Here is a 13,688-nt window from a genome sequence, read left to right as displayed (position 1 = left end):
AAACAGAACAAACTAAAAAAAACCTAAGTAAAAAAATATTAATTATAAGTCCACAGCATAGTGCCTGTTACTATTTCGTGTTTCTAGAATACAGATATTAAAACAAAGATTTTAAAAGAGAAGCAGCAGAGGGTAACAATCCAATCTGTTTTTGAACTCACTGTGGTTATGCTGCAAATGTCTTCACATTAAATTACTACTTTGCTTCTTTTCTCTTTGGTTCATTAGCGCTCAACAGGATTTGCCTCTGAGAAAAAAAGTTGATGTTTTTATGGAAAGATGATGACAAAACCAATCCTTTTGTGCTGTACAACATTTGGTTCAATTCTTGAATAAAAACAACAAATACATATTCATTGCTTTGCAACCAATATTTAAAAAGTACTGAACAAACTTAGCAGTCACTTAATCATTTCTTTATAATAAACTACTAAACAAATTATGGTCAGCAGGTAACTATAGACAAAAAATTGGACAAACTTTACTTTTTTTTATCTTAGTGTTATACATTAAACAACAAACAGGATAATCAAATGCTTGTATACTGCAAAAACTTCATATTAAGCTACATGCTTTAGGATTTTAAATCTGATACTCAGCAATTAGCTGGTCTTTAACTACTAAATACTTATTTTTGTTGAACAGACAAATCTTTACTAATGGTGACATACTTGGAGAATTAAACACTTAGTAACAGTTAACTCAACTACTGCTAATAATGTGCCAGTTTACACTTGAGGGCAGAAAAAGGTTTCCTGCTGATTGAATCTGTGTAATGCACATGCTTGACTAAATAAGAAAATAAATAGAATTAGCAATTATAAAAATAAACAGATAACAAGATGTCTTCTGTTTCATGCCTTACCACTTGCATAAGTGCCGCTTTTGTTTTCAATTAAAACATTACTAAATATTTGGAAAATTATTTATTTTCTTGAAACAAAACAGAAATGTAATTTAGTCACGACATTGTACTTTCATGCTTTATTATTTTTAAATAGAATTGTTGAATATTAACCCAATTATCTCTCAATTTGTCTTGTGAAAGAAACAAGCAGCTCATTTTCAGTCTTTGTAATCAACAACTTACTAAGCATTTCTTAATAACTGGTAGGTACAAACAAGTGATCAGCAGTTTCTCATCAGGTACAGTAACAATCTACTATTTACAATTACTTAATCGTGCTGGTCCATTCAGTTTATTCATATAGCATCAATTCACAACAGATATCATCTCTAGGCACTTTACAGAGATCACACAGATGTACAGATTCAATCAGATCACACAGACAGATTGGTCAAAAGCTTTTTTTAATCTAATGATTGCATCAAGACTAGATGCGATCAGTTAGGTTTCCTTACAGGATTTGCTTTTCCTGGATGAATTGTAGAAACAGTGGATTTTTGCTTGCATTGTGTCATCAACTCTCCAGAAATCCCTAACAACAAGCATATATGATTTTACAGAGGAGAGAAAAACTATCTTTTAACATTAAGAAACCTCCAACAGAACTAAGGTCAGGTTAAGCAGCCTTCTGCCGATGCCAACTGGGTGTTTAATTAGACAGAAACAACAACACATGAGGAAAAGATGGAAGCACTAATCCATAAATGCTTTCTATTTGGGGAAATTGACTGTAGGTGGCTGTCCATGAACAAAACAGTTAATTAGGTCAGCTCTGGGCCAGTTTTTGAAGTCAAAAAGGATGAAAGAAAGCAAATACAGGTAGTCACAGTCAAAGCTGAACCCATATCTAACCTAGGAAAGGGCTAAGCTCTGTAGCTCTATTATATCTTATCTAATTGCATTTGTTAATGGCAGCAGAGCACCTCATGTCTCCCTTCAAGAAAATGCCACAGCCAAACAGCAACTGAAGCTACTTTGATGAGAAAAGGCAAAGAGAACAAAAGTTAGGGATTGAAATACCAATAATGCACAATTTGAAAATAAAAGTAGAAAAGGGCAGAATGGTTAAAAGTGGTGGCTATGTACTCCAGCTGCCTCAGCCTATAGCAGCATAACTTGCTGAGGATAACCTGAGCTCCTCTGATTATAAGCTTTATCAAAAAAGAAAGTTTTAAGCCTACCCATAAAACTAGACAGGGTGTCTGCCTCACAGACTAAAACTGGTAGTTGGTTCTACAGTAGAGGAGCCTGATGACTAAAAGAGCTGCATCCCATTCTACTTTCAGAAATTCTAGGAACCACTAGTAAACCTGCAGATTGTGAGCGGAGTACTCTGAAAGGAACATGAGGAACAATCAGATCTCTGATATAAGATGGAGCTTAGCCATTTAAGGCTTTATATGTGAAGGAGGATTTTAATTTACTGTATACTCTGAATTTAAGAGGAAGCCAATAAAGGGAGGCTGAAATAGTTGAAGTATGATCTCTCTTTTTAAGTTAACTTCATGTATCTGCTAACTAGAACCTAAAAGTTGCAAACTGTTAAATATATTTGGTTATTTGGTAATAATTAACTGAAAGTTAATGCTCACAGGGCACACTCTGTTTACTTTATTACTGTTCTTTTACTGACACACATTATTGTAATGTTTACTAAGAATAAAAGGTTCTTATATATTAATTTATTGGACTTACAGTAAGTATATGCAGTGAGGGAATAATGACATTTTCTTTAAATTAATTCCTCTTTTTCTGAGTCTGTCAAGATCTTGTGGATAATAACAACTGCCATTTAATCAACCTTCTCCAATACAGATTCATACTTACTAGAAAGGCATCTTCTGCCCTTCTGGGAGGTCTGCTTAATTCTGAGCTCTACAATAGACAGAACTGCACACTGCATATACAGTACAGTATCCTGCCTGAGTTCTAAAAAAGCAATGTCTGCTCTGTTTATGTATATTTCTTGCTGAGCTTTATTATAACCATTAGAAACTGTTCTGTGCAGTCACATGAATTATAATTACTAATTTCACTTTCACTGATTGGCTTTTAAATACAGTATACATCTACACCACAGTTGGTAGAAATCTTGATTGCTGAGGGTAACATTTCAATTTCATCTGACTTTTAAAAAGCAAATCTATGTTCAGCCTGGCTTTTGTAATTAAGCAACACTAAAAGACTTCCAAAGAGAGATTTACAAGATGATGTTAAGCAGGAGAATTGCAGATTTTCCTGGAAGCAGTTTTGTTATCCCTCAATGTAATATCCAGTGGTGGATTTAATCCCATCAAATTAGTCCCATGCTAATCCTCACTAACCTCAGACAGAGGTCACTCATGTCCAATTTTAAGATGCATATAGGCCACTTTGTAATTGTGCTTTTAGAAGAAACAGCTTGCTGACAAGTAAATGTGCTATTTTTCTTTGCCTATTAATCTGAAAAGGTCAAATCAAGAGTGCAGCAATGAAAATAAAACAAAGTTGCAGGATTTTTTTTTTTTACATATTAAAAGAAACCTTATTTTGTATTTATCCAATGGCAACAGTATGTGAGGAGGAGGTGTAAGATATTATACTGCCCAAGTTCATATAAGTTTGTTCTTGTTTGTTCTGTTATGGGAGAGCTTTGCTGGCTGGACATAACCCATAACCAGCATGTGACTTTGTTTCACTATCATATCACATCTTGTGTGTTTGTCCTGGCAATATTAGAGGATTATACTGACCAATTGCTCTTTCCCCAGAGAAATTGTAAGCTTTATGCCCTTAATTCCGAGACAATATTGTTGTCAAAACACCAGCTGTAGACCTTGATGGTGCTTTTTGCTCTGTGTTACATTTAACCCACTAATAATTATTGCTTATAATTAGTCATTTATATGAAACATTACTGCAAATATTGAGAGGCTTTCTTTGGATAGCTTGTCATGTAATAGCATTCAGATCCTTTACCCGGTAAAAGATAACTTTCATTATGCAACTGTAACACAAGCTTCTTTCAAAGTTATTTCAAGTTATTGGGGTTTTGCTTCAATTCCACACACTAAAATCCATTAACTTTATGTTTGCATAAAAAAATGTTGTGGTACTCACTGTGATCATAAAATACAAGTGATAATACAAAAAGTTGTTAAAATGTGTTTTTAGTTTTTTTAAGGTTATTTCACGCCACTGCATTCAGCTACAAACGTGTTATTTCTTTGAAAAGCATAACCCTTCTCAATTACAGTAGGTTTCTTTAAGACAGTAGTGACAAAAAAGGATATTCCCATTTATAACAGAATTGCACAAAATAAATGCATTTAATTATGATTTCAAATCTATTGGTGTTTTTAAAGATGATGAAGCGGAATGTATTGTATTTATGTTATTATCATGGTAAGATTATCTAAGTTAAATATTAGCAATACTAGAAAAGCCCATCTCTTCGTCTAATAGTCCCTGACATCAGTCTGGAAAAAATGTGGCCAAATCCCCTTTTTTAGCACTAAGATGCTTATGGTTTCTTGAATATTCAGGTTATTATTGTCACAATATCAGCTTACTAAATCTCAACCAGTCTTTGATACAGTAGATTTCCTGTTTTGTTTTAGATATTAACAGATTCTGAAACAGATTCTGTTGAGCCATATCATTCCCTAAATTATTACACCTCCATCTCCATCTTTTATGGTTATTAAACATTTATTTTCCTTGAATTCTGTTTTTGGGCAATGTCCCCCCAAAAACAAAAAAATCAACTTTAGAGTCACATGTTTGAGGAAAATGGTTTTTATCTGAGCTCTCTCTGAAAGTCTTCAAGCTTATTTCCATGCCTTTCTTGCAAACTAGTTTTGTGATATCTCGTTCTGATTGTACAGGCATGATCATTCTGTGGGTCCTGTGATCAAATATTGGTGGTTTGACATTTGCTGTCTTGCAGTCTACTTACTGAGCTAATTTAGTAGGCCAGTCAGATCTGGGCAAAACATTAGAATATTCTACAATGTAAGAGACTTTCGATCTAGTTGAATATGTTAGTTTAAACTTATGAGAGAACTCTCACTTCTAAAGGACTCAGCAAACACTTTGGATCCTACATTGGTTATCACTCTTACTGGGCTTTAGCATAGCTTAGCATGACACTGTAAATGTCTTAGGTTTAAATGGGAACAAATTGAGGATTGTCATATCTAATTTCTTGCTGAACCTGTATTTTTTGTTATATTTTGCTGATGTATTTTTTTCCGTTTTTGTGTTTATCTATATTACTTTAAATTGCCCAGGCTCATTAAAGTTGATAATAAAACTATATGTCCAGAGATAAAGTAGGGTGTTTATTTTTTGTTTTTGTTTTATTTTACGTACCTTACAGTGTTTTGCCCTCAACATTTATTGGTACCATGGAGAAGTTTTTTCATGTCTTCATGGTTCCATGCTTAAAATAAACTTAATCTTATACGAATATATTCTTAATGAAATATACAGTACTTTGGGGTTTGCTGTTTAGGCTGACTTCTCTACATCTACATGTTGTTCAGCATGATGCACACTTGAACACCTCATCACATAGCAGAGAATTAGGAAGCAGTCTCTGAGCTGCAGGTCAAGAGCAGGAGTATCAGCAAGAGAATGGTAAAACATGCAGATGAATGCAGACAATTGCATCTGCAGAAGACTACTCAAATTAGTGAGGTATGCTTAATATGGAGTCTGTGTGATCAAATGTAAAGCAGTTGGGCCTGATCTAACTTTCAGGCATTGCCTCATCAGTTACTCTGGAGACTTGTTGACCCAAAGGCACCACTCTTTAGTCCCCAACAAGCCTCTTACAAAGTGACTGCGAGATAAACAAGAACTCTCATCAAGTTTAGTTCCAGTTTCAAACACTTTTTCTTTGTTACTGTGAGAGCAGATAGATGCAAGTGTCTGTTTTCTTGTGACTATTTCCTGACATATGAAGGTCAACACACATCTGCCTCACCTGGCTGACACATCCTCCTTCCTTTCCCTTATTGAAGGGGTGGTCAGGAAAATAGTTTTCCTGTGATGTTATATTTATACCCAATGAAAACAGGAAAACACTGCGAAATCATTGTTATTTTCAGACCATGCTCCATTTCAGTGATGTAGGATTTCTCAATGTGCTGGGAAGTGTGGCAATGGTGAGTTATTTAAAAACCATTTCTTTTTACTTAAATTGCATATCCTACCCTTGCAGAAGCACTTTGCTCATTTCAGGGCGTTTGTGTTTTTGAAAATATGTTGTTTGGAAATATTTTAGTTAAATACTGTAACTAGGGTAGTAAATAAACTTGGAAGATGCAGTAGACTAAATGTTTATTAGAGTCAAAGGTACATGTTGTGAGAGCAGAGTTAAAACCACTAACCTAGTAAGAGAATAAATGTGGACTTTTAGAATCAGGCAACCTTTGCAATATGGTTAGTGAAGTATTTTTTTTCTTCCCCAAATAACTGTACTATTTGCTAGTAATTGGCAGTGCAATCTGAAAAGGGAGTTATATAGCTAAGCTGACATAATAGAATCCTAAAACTTAAAAGGCAACTACTGTCACCTGTTGTAAGTTTTAATTTGCCAATTGGGATTTTGTTCTTGCTTTTAATCTAGATTCCAAACACAAAATCAAACTTTAATGACATAAGGGTCCGTTCTCTCTGTGATGTTGTTTGCTTTAGGGGCACATGACACAACACATGGCACCATCCACTGGCATGCAGCTTCCTGGCAAAGACTAAGACAGAGAAAGAAAGAGTTTAAGCACAAGAGGGGATTCTTCTTTGTTAATACTCTGTGTAAATAATTAAACGATATAAACATTTTAAAGCACTGAATCTATAGAAAAAAAATTAGATGTTAAAACTGCTAAACAATGGCTCACAGGGTTTAAGTGTACATCAAAAGTGCAACTATAAACGAGTGTGTTATATAAAATAAGAGAATATACAATAAAAACTCTTTAATGAGATCATTTGTAAAATTCTGTAAATCAGAGCTTACAGGGTAAGCACATGCAGCCAGGAAAATGGTCTAAACAAATCTTATCTTCTGATCTTCAGAAAGAATAAACATGCTTAAGACTGATGGTAACACAATTTGGTTGCCTTAATTAATTCAAAGAGATTTTTTTTTTATCAGTTTTTCTTGTTAATCTTAATGAATAACTGTTCCTAAAAATCAAAAAGCTGAAAACGATGTCTATAAATGTATATTAGGACAACCACGACTCAAACCGGGCGCTTCACAGGGCTATCAAACAGAAAAACGTTTTAAATCTTGACTTGTTTTGGCAATCGCTGAGTATAAGATCACCTGAAGGGACATACAGAAATGTTAAGATGGGCAATGCGTTGAATCGCCAGCATTATGTGAGTTTTATAGGCCTCTAGTTTTTTTTTTATGATTTCCCTGCTTTTCATATTTCTGTTTAAAAACCATCTTCATAATCTATTTTAGTCCAGCCCTTCTGTACTGAATGTGGATTAATATTCGTTTTAAAAGCAGAGGAGACGTCACGTCCATGTGTGAGAAGATAGTGGCTATAAAAGAAGATTTATCTTATCTTTGCTGTGAAACAATTTTATTTATGGCGTTTATCATTGATTTTATTTTATGTCAAGTTTTTAAACAGATTAATAGTAATTAGGCTTGGATCAGGACTACTGCTGTTTCACAACATGTCTCTGTTCTGCATGACATAAAAAAAGATATACACAGATATCTAACGTCACATAAGCATACATAGAAGGCATATTTTAAGGAAGACTGCAGTCCAAAGCAGCTGTCCTTCAAATGTCAGCTAAACTTTAAGAGGAATGAAAGAAATAAAGCTGGGACCTTATGTTAAACCTAGCACTATACAATACAAAAAGTAACAGAAAATATAGTTTTTTTGATTAAGAGTTCTGGTACTAAGAGATTTTCTACCAAAGGTCTGTTTTAAACATCTTGATTATTTTGTCATCTCTTGATGTTTTAGTAAAGCTGTAAATTACCAGATTGTTTAAAGGTAGACCTGCCAGAGTATAAACTCGGAATTAACTACACTCTGTGGTAATGTGGTTGTATTTCATACAGTGCAACCCGTTTGACGCAGCACACCCCAAAGGTCTCAAACACCTTTCAGGAAAGTTAGACCTTCTTTTAGACTTTGGAAAACCTTTCACCAGTTTTCATCTTGTTTCATCAGTTCTTGTTCTGTCTTTTTTGTACATTCTCAAAGAAGAGTGAGCAGATAAGCCATTAACTTTTTCCTTCACCTGTTTGTCTTTGTTTTGCCTTTCTGTTTAATGCTGCATAATTCTAATTAATAGAAAACAACCTTAGCCAAGTTGGTGGTATATATGTTAAATTGGGAGTGAAGAGAGGATGTTAGGTGCACTGAGACAACCACCCTGTAAGCTGGTGGCTAATTTTAGCCTTTCAGGGCAGTGCACTGTATCTCCCCGTGGATGAGATGAACCACAGAGGGATCTGAGCATCAGCAAAGGCCCTGCTTCTCCGTTCTGTTCTATGTGTGGACATTGTTCTTTGTGCAGTGTGGGGTTACAGGGCAGTTACAATGGATGGAGGTGGAGTAATGTGGATTCAAAGAGCTTTCAACACACCTGGGCAGAATCACAGACTACTGTATCTACACTGCCCGAGGCTCATATTTAAGATTGTTTGATATGAGGAGGAAGAAAAAAGAAATGTGACCATTTTTTCAAAACTTAACCCATAAAAAAATTATAATAATAAAGATGCAAGACATGCAAAGATCATTAAAACGTAGTGGCTATCTTATTTAAACCCCTCCTTTCCAGAATGTTTGTTTCACTTTCAAGCTCCTCTTGCCAATGTGTACTTCAAATAGGAAACACAAGGCACTAACTATATCTCACATGCTTTAACTACTCAGGAAAAGTATTATGTTACCATCAAACCACAAAAAAAAGAAAGATTTTATGCAGTCAGTATCTCCGGTATTTGTCTTTAAAATTAAGGGTGATGCATGATTTCCACATTTATGGGAAATACGTTTTTCCTCCAAATTTGAATAACTTAATAACTTTTTCTGTTTGCAATTATTTTTTGCCTGTTTAGGGTCCTCAAACCTTTTCTTGATCAGTGAATCTCTGTAACATCGTGATTTTCAGCAGTGGTGCATCATTTTATTTGATTTATTCTATTAAAAAAAAACAAAACAACATAAAATAAAAATAACATCTAATTTTGGGGGGGGGTGATGGACACGATTTAATTAAACCTACATGAGGAAACTTTTCAACCTTCATACAATATATAGGAACACAGTACGAAACCAAAGTTAAACTTTTTCTTTTTTTTTTAACATTGTCATATGACATTTTTACGCTTTACATATTTCAAACAGCCACTGGAAACTGAAATGTAGTTCAATCCAACTACAGGTGACTGGGAAATCAGGATATTACTAAACTATATGCTGGGCCTCATGGGAAATGCTGTCTTCCTTCAGGCACATAAAGTACAGCTTTTGTCCACTGGGAGAAGGAAACATTGACCAAAACTTAAAGTTCTTGACTAGTGCTTTAATGGCACTGAAGTTGGAAAAAGCAAAAACACATATTTTCTCACCGTCTCTATCCTCAAAATCCAGTGTGGTTGCCTTAATTTTCATAACTTGTTACTGTCTTCTCTATGTGATAATCTTATTTAAGGGTTCACTCACACATTACTAAACAATCTCACTTAGGAAACATGTAACGGCAGAATAAAAAATGCATAATATAGAAAAATACATTTAGTGTGCTTTAAAAGTTAAAAGTTTATACCTTTCAGATATTTAAATCACTTTGTTGGTCTTTTTGCATCATATCATTTAATGATGTGCTAAATGATTCATAACCCATTTCTTAACAAGTGTCACTATTTTTGTGACTTAGAAAGCCATTTGTTTTAAAAAGATCAGAATCGTCTAAAATCATTTGCTTTTATTATATCAAGTTGAAATATATTGCTGGTTTATTGTGCAAAACGGACCAATCAGAAGCAATCTTTAAGCTTTTCTAGTAGGGAGACATTAAGCTGCAGCATAAAGAAGATTGTGACCTAACTAACCTGGAAGTAAGTAATTGGTTTCTCATGCTAATGATAATTTCATGTGCTAATGAGAAGCTCTGAATGAGCGCCATGGCCACCCAGGCGTGAGTCCATTCACCTCCGCCTAATCCAGTATAAATGACACAGTTCTCTCTGCAGATGTGCTTCTTGGTATTGATGACTTTTTGTTCTAAAAACTTCCAGGCTCAGATTAAATGGCTGTAAAATTCATCTCCTGCTGATGGCGTTTAAACTCACAAACTGGCTAATTATTCTTCTAGCTCTTCATCATTCAACTAATTTACACTGCATTACCTGCTGTCCTCTGCACTGGATTTGTGTTTCCTCTGCAGCTCTGTTTGCTTTGGAAAGTGGCCATACTGAATTATGTACAGCTCAGTGTCTGCAAGTGCAGATACACACATACACACATTTTTCCAATTGAAATGGGACTTTTCCTTTTTGAATACTATCCTCAACCAATCAGTTTTATGTATGAATGTCCAGACTATAATGCAGTCTAAGAGTGTTCTCTGTCTTTGCTTGTGTCTTCCAGATATTCCATATGACCTATGATCTGGCTAGTGCAGTGGTAAGAATATTTAATTTGATAGGGATGATGCTGCTTCTGTGTCATTGGGATGGCTGTCTCCAGTATCTGGTGCCTCTCCTCCAAGACTTTCCCCCTGACTGCTGGGTATCCCTAAATGGTATGGTTGTAAGTATTACACTTTTTTACTTTCTTACATAAAGCCATATTTATATTGAAAACTAATACTTTTTTATCCAATTGTTTTGACATAGTCAGCTGCAAAATATATGTTTTGCATATCTAACGAACACAACGCAAATTTTCACCAATTTAACTATTACTATTCCAAACTACACATTTATAATGTTCATGTTCAAATACTTTAAACAGGTTTAACATTTAATATTTGAAAAAAAAAAAAGTGTAATTCATTTAAGGAATCTCTATGCTCTTAAAGCTTTTTAGAGCTTTTTAAAGTTTTTGATGTGATCACTCTTGTACATTATCTTGCTAAACTGTTTATAAAACTAAACAGGTTTATATTAAGGCCTTCTACATCAACAAACCTATTAATATTTTATTCGGTTGATAATAGATTAATGGAAAGACCCTAATAAATAAGTGATAAACTTTTCACATGTAAAGACAGATAATTTTTGCCGCTCGTCTAGTTACGATATCTTGAGCTCTAAACGCTAATCTTTTGTTTCATAACTGCCCTTTATTCAGTTCTATCCATCTTTCCCTCGTGTCTGACTAGCTTCCATCCTTCATGATGCACTGTACTGCTACCAGTGTGTTCTTTGATCTTCATGATGTTGTTTGTCCTTTAATGTTCTCTCATATACCTCTGAGGCCTCCCAGAACAGCTTTTTTCATACTCAGATTATAACAGAACGAGATGGGCTCTCTTTGCTACTTTCGCAACTTCTCAGAGCATTTGGTTCAATTTAGGGTAATCAAATTAAAGAGGACTGAATACAAATCAATTCAAAAACACATCGTTTTTTTTTTTCTTTGTTGTAACATAAAAAATGTGTGAAAGTTTAAGAGGTCAGAATGATTTTTAAAGGTATTAACCTTTAATGGCATCGCTTAAACTAGAGAAAAACATCCCCAATGTTCTTACATGAGCGTAGAAATTGCTTTGCTATATATGAGATTGTTTTAACAGCAGTTAAAAAGGTATATTTAAAAGCATAACTTTTTTAAAGTGTTCATACAATACTTAAAGTAGCTTGTTGGGAAAAAGAAAATATGTTGACAAGTATATCATGCTTATATTGCACCTACCTTTCCCAGGGAATAGAGTAATAATACAGAACCTATAGATAGGTAGGCTTTGTTGATTGATCAAGTTTGATTACATTCCTTTAGCTTTTCTCTGTTTATTTACTGTAAGACTTCTCATTTCTGTTTTCTGCACAGTCAGAATGACAAAGAAATACACCATTGATCATTGCATTGCAGTTGTGATGTTGTAGTAGAAGTCATTCCTTGTCCTGATGCAATTATTAGATCATTAGACCATTAAAGTTTAGCCTATAGGTGTATCCAATGTAACATAATGGTGAGGGATATGGAAGAGTACAACTTGTAGTGATGGACAGGATATTAAGACATTAACTTGTGTTGGCTTTTATAAGTTTAAGGAAATGAGACAACTCAATTCTAATTTATCCTTTTATCCATTTTTATATTTGTTTACCATATGGGTCACATGGGGGCTGGTGCCTGTCTCTAGCAGTCTTTGGACAAAAGACAGAAGACACATTTGAGTGGTTGCACACACCTTAGATGTGTTTGGTAATTTGGAGGAAAGAAGAGTAACCAGAGAGAGCCCACAGGGAGAAAGTGCAAACTTCATGCAGAAAGACCCTTGGCTGGGTTTCAAACGCAGGACTTTTTTGCTGCAAGGCAGTAGTACTAAAAACTGCACCATAGTGTAGTTTGACTTTGAGGTTTCTGTTCTTCCTGTGGGTAGAAATTGTTTTAGAGTGGCAGGGGGGGTCGCGCAATCAAACATGCGAGGCATTCTTACCTTAGAGTCAAGGGCAGTGCCTGGTCTACAATCATATACACACAGTTCCATGCTGATCTACAAAAGGAACATGCTTGATTTCATATAAAAATAATTTGGCAGATCTGGCATTTTTTTTTATTTGCAGTTAAATCAAATGCCATCTTTCAGTTAAAAATCAACACAGGTGTGTTAACATGAAGATTTAACAATTATTTAATCTGTCAAAAGTGTTAATAGGATAAAACTAAATATAAGCTTCACTGTAGTACAGATGACTGGAAAACACAGCTTTATAACATAATTATTCTCCCTGTAGCCCTCTTGGTCTTGTGCGTGTGTTTCTTCCAAAGAATTATTTCCTCCTCTGCCTTAAGTTTGGGGTCAAACATTCCTGCCCCTCTCAAAACAACATGATTGTGCAGAAGTGTGTACATGCCTTGTGGCTCACGCTGCTTGTAAATGCTCGGCTATGGAAGTCTTATCTCTTCTCATCTCCTTCTATGTGATAAACATTTTTGCTCAACACGCATGTTGACCACTCGAAGGCATTGGGCTTGAGGTGAAATGTAAACTCTGCTCAGTGTCATGATTCTGTTTCCCACTTGTATTTTTACTTTGAGGCCATAAGTTGCAGAGGACGTTCACTACCAGTTTACATGTGTTACTCATGCAAACAGATGGAACAAAACAGATTATTGCCTGTTTGAAAACCAAAAACTTTGGACTGATCTAATTTCCCTCATGAATGTTACAAATCATCCTCACTAATAGTCATTTACAGAAATCGGGAGAGAAATCTTCCTTAGTTGCATTCAACTTGATTTGCAACTTGTATTTATTAATAATCCTGAAGTTTGGTGATGAAGAGCCCCTGTGTTCATGCTACATACTGTTGCCCTTGCTCAGTATGAGCTTGACAGATTTTCCTTCTTGTATGCAAATCAGTATAAAATTAACTCATGTAAAAGGCTAATTTGTTGCCCCTTATATGGCAGGACAGTTTGCTCATTAAACAATGCAATGCTTAAATCATGAGAATGCAGCAATATTTTGAAACTAAGAAGGCAAAAATGTTTGCTGAAGGGATGGTTGACCTAAATCATTAAACCCAACGACATAAATTCTCTTGCTTTATAATGCCATATAGCTGTACATTAAT

The 13,688-nt window shown here is 34.8% G+C and overlaps 1 protein-coding gene across 2 annotated transcripts in view; it reads left to right on the top strand.

The window, feature by feature from the left end:
- The window catches only part of LOC107085810 (potassium/sodium hyperpolarization-activated cyclic nucleotide-gated channel 1-like), an 81,621-nt gene that overhangs the window by 30,385 nt on the left and 37,548 nt on the right, over positions 1 to 13,688 (top strand). For both annotated transcript variants that reach the window (XM_015376361.1, XM_015376363.1), the window contains exon 3: positions 10,531 to 10,692. In XM_015376361.1, the coding sequence (XP_015231847.1) occupies positions 10,531 to 10,692 (162 nt within the window). The remainder of the gene's footprint in view (positions 1 to 10,530; positions 10,693 to 13,688) is intronic.

The sequence above is a fragment of the Cyprinodon variegatus genome, unplaced genomic scaffold (assembly GCF_000732505.1).
Source record: "Cyprinodon variegatus isolate N-32 unplaced genomic scaffold, C_variegatus-1.0 Scaffold134, whole genome shotgun sequence".
NCBI classification, from domain to species: Eukaryota; Metazoa; Chordata; class Actinopteri; order Cyprinodontiformes; family Cyprinodontidae; genus Cyprinodon; species Cyprinodon variegatus.
The sequence above is the reverse complement of the archived record's forward strand: the minus strand, read 5'-3'. Positions and strand labels throughout refer to the sequence as shown.